The sequence below is a fragment of the Symphodus melops genome (genome assembly GCF_947650265.1).
Source record: "Symphodus melops genome assembly, chromosome: 13".
In the NCBI taxonomy this organism is placed as follows: Eukaryota; Metazoa; Chordata; class Actinopteri; order Labriformes; family Labridae; genus Symphodus; species Symphodus melops.
The window spans coordinates 7,506,013-7,532,580 of record NC_136703.1 but is presented as its reverse complement, the minus strand read 5'-3'; the positions used below and the strand labels follow the sequence as shown (position 1 = coordinate 7,532,580).

The 26,568-nt window shown below is 41.8% G+C and overlaps 1 protein-coding gene across 4 annotated transcripts; it reads right to left on the bottom strand.

Moving 5' to 3' along the window:
* Positions 1–1,513: 1,513 nt before the first annotated feature.
* On the bottom strand, positions 1,514–22,652 carry LOC306833680 (delta-type opioid receptor-like). Of its 4 annotated transcripts, XM_079359115.1 has the most exons (8): positions 22,506–22,652; positions 20,525–20,842; positions 19,682–20,040; positions 15,561–15,653; positions 8,653–8,970; positions 7,810–8,168; positions 3,600–3,692; positions 1,514–2,116 (listed from the first exon to the last, which is right to left on the bottom strand). In XM_079359115.1, exons 1-3 carry the CDS (start codon positions 22,552–22,554, stop codon positions 19,826–19,828), a joined length of 582 nt encoding a protein of 193 aa, XP_079215241.1. In that variant the 5' UTR covers positions 22,555–22,652; the 3' UTR covers positions 1,514–2,116; positions 3,600–3,692; positions 7,810–8,168; positions 8,653–8,970; positions 15,561–15,653; positions 19,682–19,825. The 4 variants fall into 4 exon arrangements, with proteins under 4 accessions (XP_079215241.1, XP_079215243.1, XP_079215244.1 ...); XM_079359117.1 differs by lacking the exons at positions 3,600–3,692; positions 7,810–8,168 and having other exon boundaries at positions 8,686–8,970; XM_079359116.1 differs by lacking the exons at positions 1,514–2,116; positions 3,600–3,692; positions 7,810–8,168; positions 8,653–8,970 and adding an exon at positions 12,139–12,919.
* Positions 22,653–26,568: the final 3,916 nt, after the last annotated feature.

Genomic DNA, 26,568 nt, shown 5'->3' with positions numbered 1-26,568 from the left:
AGTGTCTTCAAAGTGAGGTCTGAAGTGAATGGAAGGCTGCTATTGCCACTCGTGTGGACAAGAAAAATAAAATCATTTTTCACATGTATTTTACACATCAATCAAATAAGTGGATTATACATTTTTATATATTTTATAATATTCTTGCGGAGGCTTTGACGTAATTGAACGTTCACTGTCTCATGCACAGACATCATACAGAATGAAGGTCCTACCATTGACAAGACTGCCATCTAGTGACCACCAAATGAAATACCTCAACTGTACAAATGTACAATGCTGATCATCTTCAAAGTAATTTTAACAAGACCAGTTGTAGTTCAATATGATTGGAGGCTGAAGTTTCTGGTTGCAGTATTGAGAAAGAATCTCTATGACAGGATAAAGTCATAGAATTGATATCAGATTGTTTTTAGCTTTTTTGGCATCATCTGATGTCTTATTCTATTTAATAATTATTGTATTGGTTACAGTGTGGATAATTTACCTGCTGTAGGTAACATAAAACATATGTCATAGATATTAAGGAAAATGCAAATTCGATCTCAAGATAATCCAGCTATGTGGTGGTGCCTCCAGCATGCGTTTCAAGTCTCAGATCCCTCACGTGTACTTTGTGTTTGTGTCCTTATCATATGAAAGGATGCTTTATTGCATGGAAACAGGGGAAGACAGGTCCTTCAGCTGAAGGGTTTACTGTCTTTTTTATGTCAAATAGGTTGCTTGATACTGAGAGATTATAAATCACATTCTTCGAGACCTCTACAAGTTTTTACATTCTTCTGTGTGCCTCCCTACAGTCCATTGTGAAGAATGGAGAACAGGCTATGGTTCTGTTTTCCTTTTTGGTTACCGGTATGAACCAGAGCGTGATGATAGCCAACCGCCATGGACGGGCCCAGCGGTCAAGCAGTGAAATCCCCAGAGAGGGCGGCAGCGAGGAGACTGAGCCGAGGAGGAGAAGGTCCAAGCAGACAGAGGAGACCAAGGAGGAAAAGAAGTGCTGTTCCAAGTGTGTCTGCAAGCCCATTGATGCCGATACAATGGACATCTATGCCAGGGCTGTTTTCCCTTTCCCTTTTGCTGTGGTGAACGTGATCTACTGGGTGGCTTACACCATGTGAAGAAAAGGCAACCTTGCTTTGAGAATGGCTGCCATCTAGAGCTGTACATAAGACACTGCTGGAGCTGTGCAGCTACAAAGCTGGCAGAAAGATGCAGCTGAAGTAAATCGTAGGCCTCAGTTAGAAATCAAAATGTAAGAAGAAAAAGTGTTACGCCTTTGACAATGAATATCTGGTTATTAATGATTTATGGAAGTAGTAAGGAGTACACAAAATGTAAAAAGGACTTCCTTTATTTAAATACAAATACAGAAATGAAGTCACAGAACTAGGTTGCCTATTAAAAGTACACATATATATTGTGAAGTTGTAGAAGCTTTACAAAAGGACATATTGGCAAATGTTCCTGCCGAAAGTTCTGCCCTCAAGCTGACATCTTCAAAATCGCATACAGTTGCTGAACTGCCTTCGAAAAAACCTGGAGTGAAACAATGTTATTATCTCTGTTCCATGTATCCCACAACACCAAGCCGACTAGAGGATAACATGATGAGGTGTACTATGACTCTGCATGGCTCGAATTTCGTCCGCTTCCCCTGTAACTCCCCCCCCCCCCCCCTCTCCTCTTTCCTCCATCTGTTTTCTTTCAACTGATTTTTTTTTTTTTTGTCGAGTTCACACACCTGGAGTGTTTTATCTCCTTCTGCTAGTTCTGCCTGTTTCCTCACCAGTAAATGAATACTTCCATTACCTGTAAGTGTCTCCTGTCTGGCTTATTATTTCATGAATGAAATAAAAGCAAATTATAATCCCCTTTGACAGATGCAACTTGTCAATGCACTCCTGAAGTCCTGAACTCCTGAAGCAAAACTATTAGCTGCTGGCAGTATCACATCAACAAGAAGGATTAAAATCCCCCTGATGGAGTCTGGACACTGGCAGTTGAGCTGAGGGGGTCGAGAGCATGGGTGGAGATCTGGATATGGATGACGGACCCCCAGGCGCTGAATGACAAGAAGACCGCGGGGTGAGGGGGGGATTCTGTCACGTTGCTGAAATGACAACAGCAAAGAGGAACAGTTTCAAATATAACAGTTATTAAAGGATGCGCTAACTGAGTTTGGTTTCACTGAAAGTGGAAAAAAACACCACAACAGTGAGCTGACAAACGATCACAAGAAAAACAAGACGGAGAAAGAGAGACATAGAGTGTGAGTAATGAATGAAAACAATGAAAACCTTACAGGTAATATATATACCGTTTTATGAAGGTCTGGAAATAATTACACCTGTACGAGGTAGTGCTCTCCAGGTGTTGTTTTGTGAAGGGTTGTAGCTCTGCACCCAATTGGATAAACCCACTACCTTCTAGTTTGCTGAATATTCATGCCATCCTAAAGCCAATGACAGTCGTCTTTGTTGTTTCTAAAAATGTCTCAGTTATCATATTAAACCCTGATAATTCAAAAAGGGCTGTGATTGGCCCTGCCTGATCCAGGTCGACTTGAAAACTTAGCGTTTTCCTGAAGTTTTCAGGAAACTCAGGGATGTGCACAAGGACTTTTGGGAGCAGCACAAGAAAAACAGCTTTCTTTTCACAGGAATTCCTGAGCTGAGCCAGGCTCATGATGAACGTTCCTCTGCCAAGACTGTTCTGGGCTGAGAAAGTGGGAGAGTGGGAGGGGCAGAAAGAGAGAGAGTGAGAGAGAAATAGAGTTGTCTGACTTCTCCAAGTGCTTCCCTGTCACAGTCACCCCCTCACACAACATCCACACACTGATTGCAGAGGCTACTACCTTAAACTCCCACACTGTAAAAATGATCAAGGTGGCTCAACTTAGAAACTCAAGTTCAAATGCTGCCTTAAAAACACAAGCTGACTCAACTTCAAGATGAGCTTTGTTTCATCTCACAATGTTAAGTTGTAGAACTCGTTTAATTCATGATCACACTTTTTACTTGATACTCTGAGTTAAAACAACTATCACTCATAATTCATTCAAGAAAACTAGCTTTCTCTTGTCAAAGCAACACAGAATTCCACATTATTTCAACTCTCAAATTGAACTTATGCAAGTCGTTTAATTAATAATCATTTATTGCTTGAACTTGATAACTCGAGTTTTTAAGGCAGCAATTCAACTTAAGTTTTCAAACTAAGTATCATACAGTCATCATACAGTAGATGATGGCCATAAGTATTGCAAAGCTGCATGGAATATCCTTCTTGTTGTGCAGCACAATGGTCTCCTCAACCACAACTGCCACGTCCAAGATATCACATGGAACGGCCTCCCGTCCAGCACCTTCATGGCCTATCAGTAGGTCAAGTTTCATCCCCTTCACGGCTTCATCCAGAGTCTAAAGAGGCTTTACAAGTGTCATTTTCAAAATAACGTCTCACTGGCTCGTATACATTTTCCTGTGTCACTATCCCAGATGTAAACCTTAACTGTGCAAAATATTCAGACGCACAAGCCCGGTCCTACGCTCTCGCTGCTTTGATCGTTATATCCTAAATACTTATGGTCTTACGTCACACATCCTGATGACATCTGATGGATCTTTGCCGGTTATGAAGTGTGGCAGAACAAGCAGAGCAGCAGTCCTCCTTCTCTCATTTGAGTCCTACAAGATAAAGAAACATGCAGTATGAGGACAATCTCATACCAAACAACAACGGCTGCATCATTTTATGCTCGTCAGCTCCTCCACTTACATCTTTCTCAAGGCAGTACAACATGTCAAGCTGCTTCTGCTTGATTAGTCAAACATTTTAAATAGAAAACACAGGGCCTGATTTACTAAACCTTTGCGCGTCTTAAAACGTGTGCAAACTTGATACCACCAGAAATATATGTGCCATCTGATCTACGAACAGCGTGCAGTGAGGAATGAGTCTTTCATATGAACAAAACAACACCTATTGTCCAAATAGTACGTTTGCCTTAATGAATATGCAACGCGAGGCGTTTCTGTCTCAGCGTGCAAAATACTGGGAGGAGAAAATGCAAAGAAGTTGAGTTAGTACACGCTATGTGATTTACCAAGCCAGTGACGGTGTCTAAATTTAACACCTTTGAAAGGAACGTGCTAATCCAAGTGCCCAGTGTTACGTACAACAGGCTGCAGTTAGGAGACATAGGCTCAATAAAAGAAGGTGTAAAGATCATTTCAACTTCCATCATCTTGCGCTTTTCCTCCATGTTTTCAGGACTCAATCCTTCACCCTCACCCTTCTTTGACTTCTTCAGACGTTTTCCCTTCGCATCTCCTCCTTTTCTTTTGTTCACTACCACCTCCGAGCATCCTGCTGCACTCAACTTTTGCTGATAGTTTCCAAACTTAAATTTGAGGCTGTGAAACCACCAGTACTATCCTTTTTCGGACCCTGGCTCCTTCAGACTGGGATGTTTCTCAACAAGCCAAGCGTTGACTGGATTTGACGGCTCTTAGTAAATGAAAGTTCAATGTCTTTCCATCTGGATTTGTGATCTTTGTTGCATATGTAGCACTTATGGTGCTTTCTGTACCCTTATGTAGTGCAAGATAGACTGAAGGGATAACTGGGCCTGATCAGAAGATTCAAGATTCGTAGGAGCCTTGGGGATGCAACACCAAAGGAGGCGCACACACAAAGTTGCAGTGAAACAATGACTTTACTCTGCAAATTGTTTCAGAAGAATTATATACAAGAGCAATACAACATGCGTGCTTTGAAAAATAAAATAAAGTACCCTCAAAAACAGTAAAGTCCTTTCAATGTTCTTTAAGTCCTTCAAAGTTTTGTTTAGTCGTTCAATGTTCTTTTGAAACTGTAGTTGGGTTACGGTTACCAGTAGTTGTGGTTCGGGCTACGGCTCGCCATCCAGATCTGGAGAATCTTCGGAAATCCAATCCAGAACAAAAAACCTAACCTGGAAACAGGTCAGACAATATCTTAAACTGCATTTGTAACACTGGTTCATTTTGTGTTCATTTAAATTTCCCACTCCCTCAAATGCACCGTCACATGAGGCGATCATGTGACGTGGACTCACCAATCACAAGGTACCAGTTTAGCTGCCCTGGCTTCATTCTCCTCAGGTGTGTGGGAGAGAAGCCAAGGGACAGCAGTTGCAGAAACCAGACCATTGTCACTTCGTTGGGGAGCTGGTATCTTGTGCGTGCCTTTTGATTTGACTGAACTGGCCAGGTGTCCTGCTTTAGGACCAGTTCCCCGATGGCGAGCTACGGAACACGGCCAGGAGCCTGAAAACTGTACCTGCTGTTGATGGTCTGGTAGGAGGCTCTGCAAGCCTGTTACCCCTCCCACATCCTCCAACTGAGCATTAAACTGCATCACAACCAAACCTTACTGGACTTTGCACTATTGGATCATTACTTTTCAAATCTATAACCTGTTTGTTCGAAAGCTCAGTGAATTAATTGTTTATGCAGTTAAGGACTTGGGGACCAGGCTACTGCAGTTCAGGTTGGCAGTTTAAACAACTGCACTGGAATATTGTTTAGTGTGTCCATTTTTGAATTTTGTTTTGAATTTCCAACCGGTTCATGAACTGCAATATGTAAATATTTTGGGCTTTACTTTGGGATTTTTTCACTGGTATTCAATATATTTTCACATTTAACTGCAACTGTTGTGTGTCTCTTTGTTTGCTGCACCTGCCCTCCAGCAGCCGAATCCTAGTGTCTTCTAATAATTTACTAGCCACATCAAATTAACTGCAGTAACAACATTGTGTAAACTCTATACATGTTACACGTTCTATATAGCTACTAGAACTATAGCTACTAGAAAAGCATTAAGAATTTCTTAAATATCTCAGTTGTACAACATTATATTTCAAAAGTTACTAAATGTAAAATAAACCATGTTTACAATAGTTTACATTCAGTAACAAAATGAGTGTTTCTAAAGTGTATAGCAAGTACACTTTGACTCCAACAATTACACTTGCAGGCTTTAAGTGTATAAAAATAAACCAAAAAACAGGCAAAGTGCGTGTGCCAGCACTTCACGTTAACTCTACTCATTTTCACAATGGCTAACCACACATTAGCACTACAAGGAAAAATTAGCATGTGCTAAGTCCACAATTTTGCACAGAAAACAGCAATTTACAACTCTACACAAGTGACTTTGCATAAGCCTTGCAATAGTATTTCGTATCAATTGAATTGGGACCTTGGTAATCATTTATACCTCTTAAAAGTGCATTTTCGTAATGAAAAAGCTAGCGGAGATACCACTCAGAGGTTAGCATCCGGAGATTAGCATGCTAACTAGCTCCCATACACAATGAATAGCACTCACCATGCTACATCTCACGCGGGACACACGGTTTCCCAGCTCACATCGTTTCACAGCCTTTGGGACTCTCAGTATCAATCACGTTGTATTTCCACCAAAAACTGCGACTGACACGTTAGCTTCCCCGGAGCAGTTAAAAGGTTTCTCTCATGCAGAGCACGTAGTGATCAGGAGGAGACTTGACCTTATTGGCTAATATGGATTTTAGACTACAGCGCAATTGGCTGCTCGGAGTGTCAACGAAAATACGTATCACGTATTTTGAAATGATTTCTTTTAAACAATATTTATCAATTTATATTTATGTGCTTTTTAGTCAATATTAATGCCTACTCTGACATGTGGGGATTTTAATTAGTTACATCAATATTTATATTTTAATCCCGTTTTTAAGACTGGGTTACACATAGATTCAACAATGGCCTTAATTGAACTGAAAATAATCTTTCATGTGTGGTACTGCCATGGCATCGTCTTTTTTGACCAGTTGTAATGTTTTAAACCTAACTCCAGGTTGTTTTTTCACTGCCAAATTTCTCAGGAGATAATTCTATCCTATTAAATGTCAACTGGTAGAGCCTAAAAGAGAAATCAAAGTCTTGGAAGAATACTCATTTGAACAGATTCAAGCCTCTGGGTGAGACTCACAAACGGGATACAGTTCCATCTTTGAATATCTGATCTTATTTGAGTCATAATTAATCTTCCCCAATGTGGGCATTTCTTTTGGTAACAGTATCCCAAAGTTTTTCAGAGTAGTCTGATCCCACTTCAACCTGAATTGTTGTCAAACTAAAGGTCATTATCTGGGTTTTTGGATAAGTAAGTAAGTAAGTAAGTAAGTAAAATTTATTTATATAGCACTTTTCGCAGGCAGGGGCCACAAAGTGCTTCACAAACAGGGTTTAAAAACATCACAGGGCTTATTCTATGTGTTCTTAGTCTGTCATTAACTCCTTGTTTCTCTACACCTTGATTAGTTCAAAGTTATATTTCAAGCACTTTCTTACTGTAGATTCTGGCAGATATTTCTCCAACAACTAAATGTAGTTTCTGTCTGGGATTGGTGGCGGATTGTTACACATTGAGCCATCAAAGTCAAAGAGCAGCGTCTTAAAGTCATGGGATTGATCCAGTCAGGCACAGCTTCCTTTTTAATGATCATGTCATCCACTCCAACCATACAGCTTATTTATGTTTCTCAACAACAGTGTCTTCATCACCTGATACGGTTTTGGCTACACAGGCAACATCGGTGCGTAGGACACATTCTTTGATGTTTGGGTTTTAAAATGGGATTGCTTTTCATTTTTTAAAAGCATTAAATATAGTTTAGCAATTCTTCTGTCTACTGATTCTCTGACCAACATGCTGAATACATTCAAAGAGTCCTTTCTGTGGATATGAGTGGTCCCGCAGGGTGCGACTCACCCGACTGCGACTCACCCCCTCACAGTCCCCATGTCTCCTGGCTCCGGGGCAGCACAAGTCCCTGAAGCACCTCTTGAAGTTCTCCTGGAGGAAAGCGTCGAGGATGGCCTCCAGGTGGTCTCCGGCACGTTGGCTGACAGGGCCTTAACCATGATGACGATGCGGATGGGGGTCCAGTACACCACCAAGACTCCAACCACCACCAGCACTAGGCGTGTGATCCTCTTCAGCCCATGAGCAACAGAGTGTGGCAGACATGATGGTTATGACAGGTGCTACAAAGGTGAAGACACAGATCTTCATCAGGGTGTCCCAGTAGATGTAAGCTTCAGGGAACTGTAGAGCACACTCTGTAATCCCTGTTTGAACACAGTTAGCACCAAGGATTCAGTCACTCAATAAAACTACAGTCGCCTTGCTAACAAATGCCCTTTAAGCATTGACAGTAATGCTACATTTTAATGTTTGCTGCTAGCTTATGTACTCACAACGACAATGCAAACCTGTTGATGACATCTTAGTCAACATATACTATTATGCATACAGTGTTAGCCGTTTTAACATGCTAACATTTAAGCTATGATGCTCTCCAGCCGATTCCTCCACTAAGAGCCATGGATGTCTGAAAGGTTAATAACCCCTAAAGTCAGATCTCTAACAGCAGTCAGATTGACACTACACACAGCTAGTCTCACATCATATACCTGGGTTAAGTGCACTTTGCTTATTGTCTACAGGCCTGTTGTCAACACACACCATCTATCAGTCTGCCCCTGAAAATGAGCAATATTTCAATTTATTTTCTCAAACTGTGTCAACCAATAATTCAGGCTATAGCTTTACCAGGGCCTTGATTGGTTGGCACACGTAGCTCACCACGCTCATCATGGTCAGGGTAAAGATGCTGGTGAACGTCTTGTAGAAATCCATGGAGATCAAAACCTTGCACGCCAAACAGCCAGGAGCCGAGCAGATAGTCAGTGCTCTGGAAAGACATGCTGTGAGTGACCAGAGCGTCAGCCACGCCCACACTGAAGATGTAGATGTTGGTGGCTGTTTTCATCTCGTTCTGTCTGTTGTGGGGGCAGACGTGAAGAGCAGGTCGCCGTTCACCTGCTGCAGCTGTCCGCTGAGCCACAGGAAACCGGACCAACAGTAAATCTGACAGAGAGAAGGAAGAAGAGCGTGGAGATGGATGTCATTGGAGAAGGATTCTTAAACATGCCTCTGCATACCAGGAGTGTACGTGTGATAACTGCACCTTGAGGAGAGAGAACCTTTCATTCTAATATTAACATCTATCTTCATTTATCCTGACTCTTGAGCAGCTCTAACCACACCGTTTCTCATTCAGCTTTATCTTATCTTCCGCTTGCTTTCAGCCTCACTGTGACCTGAATGAAGTTGAACTACAGCAGCACTTGCACACAAATCAAGCATTTCACACTACAACTCCATACAGAGGATCAACTCACTCACTTAGCTGCAGTTAAACTCATACAGCCTAATATGACAGTCTGCATGGAATATCCTTCATGTTGTGCAGAACAATGCTCTCCTCATCCACACAACTTCTTGGAGGCTGTATTCTTCACCTTTTCCTCAGCTTCTCTTGGATTGTGTTCATTTACTTAACCCTCATCTTATTTCTAACATGAAATAATGTCAAATGCAGCTTTTAATCGTGTAGCATCTCTTTCACAGTGGCTCCTTATTTATCAAATTAGAAATCCTCTTGTCAGTTCACTTTTACTTGAATAATGACTCTGATTCCTCTATGCTCAATAAAATAAACTATCAATGGTAATCCTTCTGCTTGAAAACAAATGGTTTATAGTTGTTGTTTTGTTTTTTGTCAGTCTTTTGACTATGTGCTGTTCTACCAATCAGGTGTTCCGATTATACCTCAAGTCACACCTACACATTGACACACTGTTGTCAAGAAGACGATCTCAGTAATTAATGCCACCATTCACAGCATTCATACTGGGCACAACGGACATGTTTCTGCAAGAATCAAACTTGGCTCATTCACATTGTACCCATCAGCTCGACCCAATTAATAAATGATGATGTGTCCTACTAATACGATAATAACGATGATAGAGAAAACATTAATGGACGCTATCGCCAGGCTGCGATGAGTTGGGCGGGGTCTCAGCTGGTCACGTGCTCTACTAGCCGAATCCGCAGTCTAGGAGCGGCAACTTGGCCATGTGTACCTGCAGGTCGCTGCTTTACATCGACCCCCTGATGATAGCGTGCATAGGGCAAGCCCTGGAAGGGCAGGAGCTGGAATCGAACTCTCAACCTTGCGATTGAGAGACGACCTCGCTACCTGTTTCGCCACTTCCGCCCCGAAAAAAATTCGATTTTTTTCGTGTTTAAAGTATCCACGCCCATACAATGTTAAAAACTTGATTATTAGTAGAATTTAAATCAACGTAGCCACAGAAACAATTTACAGATCACAAAAGCGCTTAATTTTGAGCTAATACAAGCTCGACTTTCATGGACAATAACTCGTTTTACGTTTCTATGGAAACAGCGCTACATAAGGCAAGCTGGCCAGCAGTTCCATTCTAGCTAGCGTTAGTCTACAGCTAACATTAAAACAAGCAGGCAGTTTACTAGAAAGTCAAAACACTTACTTTCAATATATACGCAGGTCTTTAGACAGTCTTCGTTATCTGATCCCATTAATTATTTCCATAAGAGATTTAATGCTCCATAATTACATAACCATCCAATGAAGACTTACAGCCTGAGTGTAAAGACGCTGGTTTTGACCGCTCGGAGCCAAATGTGAGCCGAACACGGAGGTTTGCTAGCAGGTTAGCTAGCACGAAAAGTACTAATAACTTTGTCATGCCGCTGTGAATGTAGCAAATTATCATTTAACACAACACACGCTAAAATATATATACATCACTTGCACTGACAGTATAAGAACTATCAAAACAACAAAAGTCCCTTTTCAGAAGAAATATAGAAATGAAATGACAGTGTCTTCAAAGTGAGGTCTGAAGTGAATGGAAGGCTGCTATTGCCACTCGTGTGGACAAGAAAATGTATTTTACACATCAATCAAATAAGTGGATTATACATTTTTATATATTTTATAATATTCTTGCGGAGGCTTTGACGTAATTGAACGTTCACTGTCTCATGCACAGACATCATACAGAATGAAAGTCCTACCATTGACAAGACTGCCATCTAGTGACCACCAAATGAAATACCTCAACTGTACTAATGTACAATGCTGATCATCTTCAAAGTAATTTTAACAAGACCAGTTGTAGTTCAATAAGATTGGAGGCTGAAGTTTCTGGTTGCAGTATTGAGAAAGAATCTCTATGACAGGATAAAGTCATAGAATTGATATCAGATTGTTTTTAGCTTTTTTGGCATCATCTGATGTCTTATTCTATTTAATAATTATTGTATTGGTTACAGTGTGGATAATTTACCTGCTGTAGGTAACATAAAACATATGTCATAGATATTAAGGAAAATGCAAATTCGATCTCAAGATAATCCAGCTATGTGGTGGTGCCTCCAGCATGTGTTTCAAGTCTCAGATCCCTCACGTGTACTTTGTGTTTGTGTCCTTATCATATGAAAGGATGCTTTATTGCATGGAAACAGGGGAAGACAGGTCCTTCAGCTGAAGGGTTTACTGTCTTTTTTATGTCAAATAGGTTGCTTGATACTGAGAGATTATAAATCACATTCTTCGAGACCTCTACAAGTTTTTACATTCTTCTGTGTGCCTCCCTACAGTCCATTGTGAAGAATGGAGAACAGGCTATGGTTCTGTTTTCCTTTTTGGTTACCGGTATGAACCAGAGCGTGATGATAGCCAACCGCCATGGACGGGCCCAGCGGTCAAGCAGTGAAATCCCCGGAGAGGGCGGCAGCGAGGAGACTGAGCCGAGGAGGAGAAGGTCCAAGCAGACAGAGGAGACCAAGGAGGAAAAGAAGTGCTGTTCCAAGTGTGTCTGCAAGCCCATTGATGCCGATACAATGGACATCTATGCCAGCGCTGTTTTCCCTTTCACTTTTGCTGTGGTGAACGTGATATCTACTGGGTGGCTTACACCATGTGAAGAAAAGGCAACCTTGCTTTGAGAATGGCTGCCATCTAGAGCTGTACATAAGACACTGCTGGAGCTGTGCAGCTACAAAGCTGGCAGAAAGATGCAGCTGAAGTAAATCGTAGGCCTCAGTTAGAAATCAAAATGTAAGAAGAAAAAGTGTTAAGCCTTTGACAATGAATATCTGGTTATTAATGATTTATGGAAGTAGTAAGGAGTACACAAAATGTAAAAAGGACTTCCTTTATTTAAATACAAATACAGAAATGAAGTCACAGAACTAGGTTGCCTATTAAAAGTACACATATATATTGTGAAGTTGTAGAAGCTTTACAAAAGGACATATTGGCAAATGTTCCTGCCGAAAGTTCTGCCCTCAAGCTGACATCTTCAAAAGACGATCGCATACAGTTGCTGAACTGCCTTCGAAAAAACCTGGAGTGAAACAATGTTATTATCTCTGTTCCATGTATCCCACAACACCAAGCCGACTAGAGGATAACGTGATGAGGTGTACTATGACTCTGCATGGCTCGAATCTCGTCCGCTTCCCCTGTAACTCCCCCCCCCCCCCCTCTCTCTCCTCTTTCCTCCATCTGTTTTCTTTCAACTGATTTTTTTTTTTTGTCGAGTTCACACACCTGGAGTGTTTTATCTCCTTCTGCTAGTTCTGCCTGTTTCCTCACCAGTAAATGAATACTTCCATTACCTGTAAGTGTCTCCTGTCTGGCTTATTATTTCATGAATGAAATAAAAGCAAATTATAATCCCCTTTGACAGATGCAACTTGTCAATGCACTCCTGAAGTCCTGAACTCCTGAAGCAAAACTATTAGCTGCTGGCAGTATCACATCAACAAGAAGGATTAAAATCCCCCTGATGGAGTCTGGACACTGGCAGTTGCGCTGAGGGGGTCGAGAGCATGGGTGGAGATCTGGATATGGATGACGGACCCCCAGGCGCTGAATGACAAGAAGACCGCGGGGTGAGGGGGGGATTCTGTCACGTTGCTGAAATGACAACAGCAAAGAGGAACAGTTTCAAATATAACCACTGATTTAGGTAGCCTGCCGCGAAGCCGCTTTTTGCACGGCCTATTTTAAAAAAACACGGCCTTGAAATTTTTGCACGGCTTGACCTAGGCCGTGCAAAAATCTACATTTAATAGACGTGCTTACTACACGGGTTTCTGTACGGTGCCACCCGTGCCCTATTTGGTAGGCGGAATGTCAGGATAACGATAGCCGCTATGTAAATAGCGTCAAATGGTAGCAGCTAACCGCTAACAGCTATCCGCTAACTAATAAATCCAACAAAAGAGAAAAAATGCTACACAAACAAAATCAACGCTGGAGACATCCAGCTGCTCATCCACTCTGTCACTGACATGTGACTCTTTATTACAAGAACTCAATCAAGCTTTGTTTCAGAGAAGGCTGTGTGCGGCGAGGAGAAATACAGACGTCAACAATCAGCTGTGTGTTACACTCAATGGTTTAAACACGGCGGAGTTTTGTTTACCGACGTAACACGGGAAGTGACGATTTTTTCAACCAATCAACGGACTGCAGGGTTTAGCTCCACCTTTTCGGGTCAGCGCCACATTCGAAAATGCTGACAGATGATTGACTTATCAAGGTCTAGGGATCTATTATTACTGGATGACACATGTAATATTATGAATTTATGTGTTTGTTTGTTTTTTAAAGAAAGTGCAGAGAGAAGCAGTGGGCCAACAAAGGGGTTAGACAACATGAACCAAGTGAGTTGCAGTCAAATGACAAAGGGGTGTGTCAGGGCAGGGGCTGTACAGTAAATCAACATTATCAAGCTTGGGAAAACTAAAATGTGTAACAATGCATCTTATTGAACAGAATGCACCATTTAGAGACTTATTCAAAACCAGTGTGTTAGGGAGCACATAACCTCCGCTCCGGCGTGCCGCGCCGCCGTGAGTGACACTGAAAAAAATTTGCACCCCCTGTATTTTTTTTTGCACCCCCTGTTTTCCCATTTCTGCCTAAATCACTGAATATAACAGTTATTAAAGGATGCGCTAACTGAGTTTGGTTTCACTGAAAGTGGAAAAAAACACCACAACAGTGAGCTGACAAACGATCACAAGAAAAACAAGATGGAGAAAGAGAGACATAGTGTGAGTAATGAATGAAAACAATGAAAACCTTACAGGTAATATATATACCGTTTTATGAAGGTCTGGAAATAATTACACCTGTACGAGGTAGTGCTCTCCAGGTGTTGTTTTGTGAAGGGTTGTAGCTGCACCCAATTGGATAAACCCACTACCTTCTAGTTTGCTGAATATTCATGCCATCCTAAAGCCAATGACAGTCGTCTCTGTTGTTTCTAAAAATGTCTCAGTTATCATATTAAACCCTGATAATTCAAAAAGGGCTGTGATTGGCCCTGCCTGATCCAGGTCGACTTGAAAACTCAGCGTTTTCCTGAAGTTTTCAGGAAACTCAGGGATGTGCACAAGGACTTTTGGGAGCAGCACAAGAAAAACAGCTTTCTTTTCACAGGAATTCCTGAGCTGAGCCAGGCTCATGATGAACGTTCCTCTGCCAAGACTGTTCTGGGCTGAGAAAGTGGGAGAGCGGGAGGGGCAGAAAGAGAGAGAGTGAGAGAGAAATAGAGTTGTCTGACTTCTCCAAGTGCTTCCCTGTCACAGTCACCCCCTCACACAACATCCACACACTGATTGCAGAGGCTACTACCTTAAACTCCCACACTGTAAAAATGATCAAGGTGGCTCAACTTAGAAACTCAAGTTCAAATGCTGCCTTAAAAACACAAGCTGACTCAACTTCAAGATGAGCTTTGTTTCATCTCACAATGTTAAGTTGTAGAACTCGTTTAATTCATGATCACACTTTTTACTTGATACTCTGAGTTAAAACAACTATCACTCATAATTCATTCAAGAAAACTAGCTTTCTCTTGTCAAAGCAACACAGAATTCCACATTATTTCAACTCTCAAATTGAACTTATGCAAGTCGTTTAATTAATAATCATTTATTGCTTGAACTTGATACTTTGAGTTCAAACACCTAATTATGATATGTAATATGTACAGGAAAACTAGCTTTCTAGTGTCAAATCAATGCACACTATTTCTCACTCACATTTCCAAGTTAAGGTAACTTAAACCAATTCAAACTAATTGCCTTTTCGAGTTTGGTTAACTCGAGTTTTTAAGGCAGCAATTCAACTTAAGTTTTCAAACTAAGTATCATACAGTCATCATACAGTAGATGATGGCCATAAGTATTGCAAAGCTGCATGGAATATCCTTCTTGTTGTGCAGCACAATGGTCTCCTCAACCACAACTGCCACGTCCAAGATATCACATGGAACGGCCTCCCGTCCAGCACCTTCATGGCCTATCAGTAGGTCAAGTTTCATCCCCTTCACGGCTTCATCCAGAGTCTAAAGAGGCTTTACAAGTGTCATTTTCAAAATAACGTCTCACTGGCTCGTATACATTTTCCTGTGTCACTATCCCAGATGTAAACCTTAACTGTGCAAAATATTCAGACGCACAAGCCCGGTCCTACGCTCTCGCTGCTTTGATCGTTATATCCTACACATCTGTAGTGTTGCATTACTAAATACTTACGGTCTTACGTCACACATCCTGATGACATCTGATGGATCTTTGCCGGTTATGAAGTGTGGCAGAACAAGCAGAGCAGCAGTCCTCCTTCTCTCATTTGAGTCCTACAAGACAAAGAAACATGCAGTATGAGGACAATCTCATACCAAACAACAACGGCTGCATCATTTTATGCTCGTCAGCTCCTCCACTTACATCTTTCTCAAGGCAGTACAACATGTCAAGCTGCTTCTGCTTGATTAGTCAAACATTTTAAATAGAAAACACAGGGCCTGATTTACTAAACCTTTGCGCGTCTTAAAACGTGTGCAAACTTGATACCACCAGAAATAAATGTGCCATCTGATCTACGAACAGCGTGCAGTGAGGAATGAGTCTTTCATGTGAACAAAAACAACACCTATTGTCCAAATAGTACGTTTGCCTTAATGAATATGCAACGCGAGGCGTTCCTGCCTCAGCGTGCAAAATACTGGGAGGAGAAAATGCAAAGAAGTTGAGTTAGTACACGCTATGTGATTTACCAAGCCAGTGACGGTGTCTAAATTTAACACCTTTGAAAGGAACGTGCTAATCCAAGTGCCCAGTGTTACGTACAACAGGCTGCAGTTAGGAGACATAGGCTCAATAAAAGAAGGTGTAAAGATCATTTCAACTTCCATCATCTTGCGCTTTTCCTCCATGTTTTCAGGACTCAATCCTTCACCCTCACCCTTCTTTGACTTCTTCAGACGTTTTCCCTTCGCATCTCCTCCTTTTCTTTTGTTCACTACCACCTCCGAGCATCCTGCTGCACTCAACTTTTGCCGATAGTTTCCAAACTTAAATTTGAGGCTGTGAAACCACCAGTACTATCCTTTTTCGGACCCTGGCTCCTTCAGACTGGGATGTTTCTCAACAAGCCAAGCGTTGACTGGATTTGACGGCTCTTAGTAAATGAAAGTTCAATGTCTTTCCATCTGGATTTGTGATCTTTGTTGCATATGTAGCACTTATGGTGCTTTCTGTACCCTTATGTAGTGCAAGATAGACTGAAGGGATAACTGGGCCTGATCAGAAGATTCAAGATTCGTAGGAGCTTTGGGGATGCAACACCAAAGGAGGCGCACACACAAAGTTGCAGTGAAACAATGACTTTACTCTGCAAATTGTTTCAGAAGAATTATATACAAGAGCAATACAACATGCGTGCTTTGAAAAATAAAATAAAGTACCCTCAAAAACAGTAAAGTTCTTTCAATGTTCTTTAAGTCCTTCAAAGTTTTGTTTAGTCGTTCAATGTTCTTTTGAAACTGTAGTTGGGTTACGGTTACCAGTAGTTGTGGTTCGGGCTACGGCTCGCCATCCAGATCTGGAGAATCTTCGGAAATCCAATCCAGAACAAAAAACCTAACCTGGAAACAGGTCAGACAATATCTTAAACTGCGTTTGTAACACTGGTTCATTTAAATTTCCCACTCCCTCAAATGCACCGTCACATGAGGCGATCATGTGACGTGGACTCACCAATCACAAGGTACCAGTTTAGCTGCCCTGGCTTCATTCTCCTCAGGTGTGTGGGAGAGAAGCCAAGGGACAGCAGTTGCAGAAACCAGACCATTGTCACTGCGTTGGGGAGCTGGTATCTTGTGCGTGCCTTTTGATTTGACTGAACTGGCCAGGTGTCCTGCTTTAGGACCAGTTCCCCGATGGCGAGCTACGGAACACGGCCAGGAGCCTGAAAACTGTACCTGCTGTTGATGGTTTGGTAGGAGGCCCTGCAAGCCTGTTACCCCTCCCACATCCTCCAACTGAGCATTAAACTGCATCACAACCAAACCGTACTGGACTTTGCACTATTGGATCATTACTTTTCAAATCTATAACCTGTTTGTTCGAAAGCTCAGTGAATTAATTGTTTATGCAGTTAAGGACTTGGGGACCAGGCTACTGCAGTTCAGGTTGGCAGTTTAAACAACTGCACTGGAATATTGTTTAGTGTGTCCATTTTTGAATTTTGTTTTGAATTTCCAACCGGTTCATGAACTGCAATATGTAAATATTTTGGGCTTTACTTTGGGATTTTTTCACTGGTGTTCAATATATTTTCACATTTAACTGCAACTGTTGTGCGTCTCTTTGTTTGCTGCACCTGCCCTCCAGCAGCCGAATCCTAGTCTTCTAATAATTTACTAGCCACATCAAATTAACTGCAGTAACAACATTGTGTAAACTCTATACATGTTACACGTTCTATATAGCTACTAGAACTATAGCTACTAGAAAAGCATTAAGAATTTCTTAAATATCTCAGTTGTACAACATATTTCAAAAGTTACTAAATGGAAAATAAACCATGTTTACAATAGTTTACATTCAGTAACAAAATGAGTGTTTCTAAAGTGTATAGCAAGTACACTTTGACTCCAACAATTACACTTGCAGGCTTTAAGTGTATAAAAATAAACCAAAAAACAGGCAAAGTGCGTGTGCCAGCACTTCACATTAACTCTACTCATTTTCACAATGGCTAACCACACATTAGCACTACAAGGAAAAATTAGCATGTGCTAAGTCCACAATTTTGCACAGAAAACAGCAATTTACAACTCTACACAAGTGACTTTGCATAAACCTTGCAATAGTATTTCGTATCAATTGAATTGGGACCTTGGGTAATCATTTATACCTCTTAAAAGTGCATTTTCGTAATGAAAAAGCTAGCGGAGATACCACTCGGAGGTTAGCATCCGGAGATTAGCATGCTAACTAGCTCCCATACACAATGAATAGCACTCACCATGCTACATCTCACGCGGGACACACGGTTTCCCAGCTCACATCGTTTCACAGCCTTTGGGACTCTCAATATCAATCACGTTGTATTTCCACCAAAAACTGCGACTGACACGTTAGCTTCCCCGGAGCAGTTAAAAGGTTTCTCTCATGCAGAGCACGTAGTGATCAGGAGGAGACTTGACCTTATTGGCTAATATGGATTTTAGACTACAGCGCAATTGGCTGCTCGGAGTGTCAACGAAAATACGTATCACGTATTTTGAAATGATTTCTTTTAAACAATATTTATCAATTTATATTTATGTGCTTTTTAGTCAATATTAATGCCTACTCTGACATGTGGGGATTTTAATTAGTTACATCAATATTTATATTTTAATCCCGTTTTTAAGACTGGGTTACACATAGATTCAACAATGGCCTTAATTGAACTGAGGAAAAAAGATCTTTCATGTGTGGTACTGCCATGGCATCGTCTTTTTTGACCAGTTGTAATGTTTTAAACCTAACTCCAGGTTGTTTTTTCACTGCCAAATTTCTCAGGAGATAATTCTATCCCATTTTTTTTAAATGTCAACTGGTAGAGCCTAAAAGAGAAATCAAAGTCTTGGAAGAATACTCATTTGAACAGATTCAAGCCTCTGGGTGAGACTCACAAACGGGATACAGTTCCATCTTTGAATATCTGATCTTATTTGAGTCATAAGGGGGTCTATAATTAATCTTCCCCAATGTGGGCATTTCTTTTGGTAACAGTATCCCAAAGTTTTTCAGAGTAGTCTGATCCCACTTCAACCTGAATTGTTGTCAAATTAAAGGTCATTATCTGGGTTTTTGGATAAGGGCTTATTCTATGTGTTCTTAGTCTGTCATTAACTCCTTGTTTCTCTACACCTTGATTAGTTCAAAGTTATATTTCAAGCACTTTCTTACTGTAGATTCTGGCAGATATTTCTCCAACAACTAAATGTAGTTTCTGTCTGGGATTGGTGGCGGATTGTTACACATTGAGCCATCAAAGTCAAAGAGCAGCATCTTAAAGTCATGGGATTGATCCAGTCAGGCACAGCTTTCTTTTTAATGATCATGTCATCCACTCCAACCATACAGCTTATTTATGTTTCTCAACAACAGTGTCTTCATCACCTGATACGGTTTTGGCTACACAGGCAACATCGGTGCGTAGGACACATTCTTTGATGTTTGGGTTTTAAAATGGGATTGCTTTTCATTTTTTAAAAGCATTAAATATAGTTTAGCAATTCTTCTGTCTACTGATTCTCTGACCAACATGCTGAATACATTCAAAGAGTCCTTTCTGTGGATATGAGTGGTCCCGCAGGGTGCTCCTCACCCGACTGCGACTCACCCCCTCACAGTCCCCATGTCTCCTGGCTCCGGGGCAGCACAAGTCCCTGAAGCACCTCTTGAAGTTCTCCTGGAGGAAAGCGTCGAGGATGGCCTCCAGGTGGTCTCCGGCACGTTGGCTGACAGGGCCTTAACCATGATGACGATGCGGATGGGGGTCCAGTACACCACCAAGACTCCAACCACCACCAGCACTAGGCGTGTGATCCTCTTCAGCCCATGAGCAACAGAGTGTGGCAGACATGATGGTTATGACAGGTGCTACAAAGGTGAAGACACAGATCTTCATCAGGGTGTCCCAGTAGATGTAAGCTTCAGGGAACTGTAGAGCACACTCTGTAATCCCTGTTTGAACACAGTTAGCACCAAGGATTCAGTCACTCAATAAAACTACAGTCGCCTTGCTAACAAATGCCCTTTAAGCATTGACAGTAATGCTACATTTTAATGTTTGCTGCTAGCTTATGTACTCACAACGACAATGCAAACCTGTTGATGACATCTTAGTCAACATATACTATTATGCATACAGTGTTAGCCGTTTTAACATGCTAACATTTAAGCTATGATGCTCTCCAGCCGATTCCTCCACTAAGAGCCATGGATGTCTGAAAGGTTAATAACCCCTAAAGTCAGATCTCTAACAGCAGTCAGATTGACACTACACACAGCTAGTCTCACATCATATACCTGGGTTAAGTGCACTTTGCTTATTGTCTACAGGCCTGTTGTCAACACACACCATCTATCAGTCTGCCCCTGAAAATGAGCAATATTTCAATTTATTTTCTCAAACTGTGTCAACCAATAATTCAGGCTATAGCTTTACCAGGGCCTTGATTGGTTGGCACACGTAGCTCACCACGCTCATCATGGTCAGGGTAAAGATGCTGGTGAACGTCTTGTAGAAATCCATGGAGATCAAAACCTTGCACGCCAAACAGCCAGGAGCCGAGCAGATAGTCAGTGCTCTGGAAAGACATGCTGTGAGTGACCAGAGCGTCAGCCACGCCCACACTGAAGATGTAGATGTTGGTGGCTGTTTTCATCTCGTTCTGTCTGTTGTGGGGGCAGACGTGAAGAGCAGGTCGCCGTTCACCTGCTGCAGCTGTCCGCTGAGCCACAGGAAACCGGACCAACAGTAAATCTGACAGAGAGAAGGAAGAAGAGCGTGGAGATGGATGTCATTGGAGAAGGATTCTTAAACATGCCTCTGCATACCAGGAGTGTACGTGTGATAACTGCACCTTGAGGAGAGAGAACCTTTCATTCTAATATTAACATCTATCTTCATTTATCCTGACTCTTGAGCAGCTCTAACCACACCGTTTCTCATTCAGCTTTATCTTATCTTCCGCTTGCTTTCAGCCTCACTGTGACCTGAATGAAGTTGAACTACAGCAGCACTTGCACACAAATCAAGCATTTCACACTACAACTCCATACAGAGGATCAACTCACTCATCACAACAGCCTCCAACTACACAAACAGCCCAGAAACTCCACTCCCCTCTTTTTATCTGCTTCCAACAGGCCTGATGACTTTTCTCCAATAATATCATCCTGGAAACGCAAAGACTTACAAATTCACATCAACTGATGACAGTGCTCTGTTCATATTTTCAAAATCTTACCACATGATATAAAGAGCAGATGAAAGAAAGCCAATTGCAAGTTGATTAAGTCTTAGCTGCAGTTAAACTCATGCAGCCTAATATGACAGTCTGCATGGAATATCCTTCATGTTGTGCAGAACAATGCTCTCCTCATCCACACAACTTCTTGGAGGCTGTATTCTTCACCTTTTCCTCAGCTTCTCTTGGATTGTGTTCATTTACTTAACCCTCATCTTATTTCTAACATGAAATAATGTCAAATGCAGCTTTTAATCGTGTAGCATCTCTTTCACAGTGGCTCCTTATTTATCAAATTATCAGTCTTTTGACTATGTGCTGTTCTACCAATCAGGTGTTCCGATTATACCTCAAGTCACACCTACACATTGACACACTGTTGTCAAGAAGACGATCTCAGTAATTAATGCCACCATTCACAGCATTCATACTGGGCAAGTGGTTGGTCAAATGTCTTGCCCAGGGACACAACGGACATGTTTCTGCAAGAATCAAACTTGGCTCATTCACATTGTACCCATCAGCTCGACCCAATTAATAAATGATGATGTGTCCTACTAATAACGAAAACATTAATGGACGCTATCGCCTCAGCTTCTCTTGGATTGTGTTCATTTACTTAACCCTCATCTTATATCTAACATGAGTTGACCCCGCCCAACATGAGTTGGGCGGGGTCTCAGCTGGTCACGTGCTCTACTAGCCGAATCCGCAGTCTAGGAGCGGCAACTTGGCCATGTGTACCTGCAGGTCGCTGCTTTACATCGACCCCCTGATGATAGCGTGCATAGGGCAAGCCCTGGAAGGGCAGGAGCTGGAATCGAACTCTCAACCTTGCGATTGAGAGACGACCTCGCTACCTGTTTCGCCACTTCCGCCCCGAAAAAGACTTCGATTTTTTTCGTATTTAAAGTATCCACCCCCATACAATGTTAGAAACTTGATCATTAGTAGAATTTAGATCAACGTAGCCACAGAAACAATTTACAGATCACAAAAGCGCTCAATTTTGAGCTAATACAAGCTCGACTTTTATGGACAATAACTCATTTTACGTTTCTATGGAAACAGCGCTACATAAGGCAAGCTGGCCAGCAGTTCCATTCTAGCTAGCGTTAGTCTACAGCTAACACTAAAACAGAAGCAGGCAGCTTACTAGAAAGTCAAAACACTTACTTTCAATATATACGCAGGTCTTTAGACAGTCTTCGTTATATGATCCCATTAATTATTTCCATATGGGATTTAATGCTCCATAATTACATAACCATCCAATGAAGACTTACAGCCTGAGTGTAAAGACGCTGGTTTTGACCGCTCGGAGCCAAATGTGAGCCGAACACGGAGGTTTGCTAGCAGGTTAGCTAGCACTAGTACTAATAACTTTGTCATGCCGCTGTGAATGCAGTAAATTATCATTTAACACAACACACGCTAAAATATATATACATCACTTGCACTGACGGTATAAGAACTATCAAAACAACACAAGTCACTTTTAAGAAGAAACTACATCATTCGCAATGGATTGTGGGATGTGTGGTTCTCTGACTCCGGACGTAAATGAACACAGCCTCCTGCCTTTTTCTGCATTTTTATTACCGTTTTGGTATGATGAGTATTATGGTACCTGATTGTCCTGGTTCCAGGTGCTCATCTCTGATATAAGGATTTATTTTAAAAAGTTTTTTTTTTTACTTTCTTAGAAGTTTGCAAATGTGGAGAACAAATACAAAGTATTGTAACATTAATATCTCAGATTCTGTACAGGATTGTCAAGAGAAACAGCTGTCATGTCGACACTCATATACAGTATATCATCAGGAAATATAGAAATGAAATGACAGTGTCTTCAAAGTTAGGTCTGAAGTGAATGGAAGGCTCCTATTACCACTCGTGTGGACAACAAAATAAAATCATTTTTCAATTGTATTTTACACATCAACCAAACAAGTGGATTATACTTTTTTATATATTTTATAATATTCTTGCGGAGGCTTTGACGTAATTGAACGTTCACTGTCATAGACTCACGTCTTTTGGAGCTGACGTGCAGCGCGGCCGTCTTCTTGGATGTGTCTCTGGTCCGTCCGCTCTGTATTCATTTCAATTGAGGAAGGTCTATCTTTAATTACAATAATCATCATAACTCCCCGAATTTCTAACGGATTTTCACACTGTTTGGTTTTCTACAAACAGCAGAAATGTAGTTATGATACAGGACGTTTGACACGTTGAAAAATAAGTGTTTTCATGTCTAAATACTTTGTATTATGCTCTAACAAAGACATATGGTAGGCTTTGGTTTGCTTTGGAGCAGAGCGGGACTCAGAAGCACCAAGGCTTACGCACATTGTTCTTTCTGCAAGATAAGATCTAAACCAGTCCAGGGCGCTACCACAAATGCCCACGAGGTGCTGCAACCTAGACACTAAGATCTTGTGGTCCACAGTATCAAATGCCGCAGTTAGGTCCAGCAGGACAAGGATCACATAGTCTTCAGAATCATTCGCCAAGAGGATGTCATTGAACACTTTTAATAAAGCTGACTCCGTGCTATGTCGTGTTTTAAAACCACGCTGAAAGACCTCCAGGACATCATACTCATCCAGGAAGGACTTCAGCTGAGCATGGACTACCTTCTCCAGGATCTTTGAAATAAAGGGCAGCTTTGAGACAGGTCTGTAATTGGCTAAAACACTATGATCAAGGCCAGGTTTCTTAAGCAGGGGCTGCACCACAGCGTGTTTAAAACTTTGGGGGACAACACCAGAAGACAAACTGCTGTTAATAATGGTCAGAACCGACTGCCCTATACTAGGGAAAACCTTTTTTAAAAAGTGAGGTGGGACAGTGTCACAGGGAGAGCCTGATGGCTTAATCTGGCCAACCACATCATGTAAAGCCTTCAGAGACACAGGCTCAAACAACTCAAACACAGCTGAGCAAGGAACAGGATCAGATGGGTCAGATGCAGGAGGGGCAATGAGAGCCCTTGCAGTAGCAAACTTATCAATGAAGAAATTAAGGAAGCTATTGCACATTTCTGGGGATTCCTCTGTGCACACAGGTTGAGGGGGATCAAGAACGGATTCAATGGTCTTAAATAACACACGTGGGTTGTGAGAATTTGACTCAATAATGTTAGACAGGTGCTCTCTTCTGGCCTCTTTAACAGTGCTCTGGTAGAAGTGCCAGCAGTCCTTTAGGATTTGGTGAGAAACCTGCAGCCTGTCCTTCCTCCACCTGCGTTCAGCTTTGCTGTACTCCTGTCTAGCTGCGCGAGTTCTCATATTGAACCACGGCTCAGGTTTAGCTTTGGGCTGCACAGTGTAACCGAGCGGTTTTTATGACGCCTATACTTATTAAACTATAAAATAAAGAAATACGGAATCGGGCATGAAGTGAACACACGTCTCCTCCTTTACTGCTGCACACAGCCGAACACACAGCACACACGCTTAACCACACACTTCCCTTCCTTGAACCTCTTCAAAATAAAAGCTGCCGCTACAGGCTATACACTGTTTAACCAGGTAACTCGCATAACATAATAACATACCTTACATACCTCCCCTCCTCCGAAAAGAAACGTCCTCGTTTCACAAAATTAACAAGCATAAATGCAAGAAATGTACAAAAACAGGAACCTGCCACCAGAACACAATTGTCAGAGCAAATAATTGCATCACCCAACTTCACAGCCTCAACACCATATGCCCCCCACAATCTCAAACGTACACCAGACACAACTGATACACAGAGAATCGTGTTCGAACATACCATTAGCATTGACAGCCTGCCATAACAGGAAGACACATGAACATGAACACTCAGATCCCTTCACCCTTTTTTTTTTTTTTTTTTTTCACACAGCATGAACCAAGCAAATCACTTATAACTGACAAAGTCACTGAAACGAACTGGCTGATTCACAGTCCTGCCAAAACGAGACACAGTCAGTTTCGGCCTGCTGGCGGCCGTATCCAGTGCAGCCCCAGGGCCACCATCAGCCATTCGCTCCTCAGCCCCCCAGTCCCCATGTGTCGACCCCTCCTCCAGCAGTGAGGGAGCATGAATGGGAGAAGCCGAGACGCTATCCGGAGAAACAGCAGGCAATGGCAGCGTGTAGGGTCTCAGTCTGTCATAACCTGCCCCAATCCGTCAGAGTTCAAAGGATTGTCAATGCGATACGTAAGTCCAGGTTCCCCCTGCGAGTCCAACACAGCCAGGACCCTGAAGGGCCCTCTCCAGTGAGGGGCCAGCTTCATTCGGTCCTCAGTAGGATTATGCAGCCATCACCTACAGCACACACGCTTAACCACACACTTCCCTTCCTTGAACCTCTTCAAAATAAAAGCTGCCGCTACAGGCTATACACTGTTTAACCAGGTAACTCGCATAACATAATAACATAATAACATACCTTACAACAGTTTTTACTGTGCAGTATGGTTCGGCAAGAGGAGTGAAACCAAGAACTGAGCTCATCCGTGTCTGCAGATGTCAAGGAAGAGGGGACACAGGTGGTTGAAGGCAGCTGAGAACTGGCTGGCAGTGACAGGGTTAAAAATCCGACGGCTGCAAGCAGGAGCGCCAGATTTAACTGTAGTACAGGAGAAAGCAGCTTCAAACAATACAGGCAAATGATCGGAAAACACATTGTCACAGATTTCCACGTTATATAATACAAAATACATTAAATACATTACATAATACAAAGTATTTAGACATGAAAACACTTATTTTTCAACGTGTCAAACGTCCTGTATCATAACTACATTTCTGCTGTTTGTAGAAAACCAAACAGTGTGAAAATCCGTTAGAAATTCGGGGAGTTATGATGATTATTGTAATTGAAGATAGACCTTCCTCAATTGAAATGAATACAGAGCGGACGGACCAGAGACACATCCAAGAAGGCGGCCGCGCTGCACGTCAGCTCCAAAAGACGTGAGTCTATGACAGTGAACGTTCAATTACGTCAAAGCCTCCGCAAGAATATTATAAAATATATAAAAAAGTATAATCCACTTGTTTGGTTGATGTGTTGAAAAATGATTTTATTTTGTTGTCCACACGAGTGGTAATAGGAGCCTTCCATTCACTTCAGACCTAACTTTGAAGACACTGTCATTTCATTTCTATATTTCCTGATGATATACTGTATATGAGTGTCGACATGACAGCTGTTTCTCTTGACAATCCTGTAGAGAATCTGAGATATTAATGTTACAAT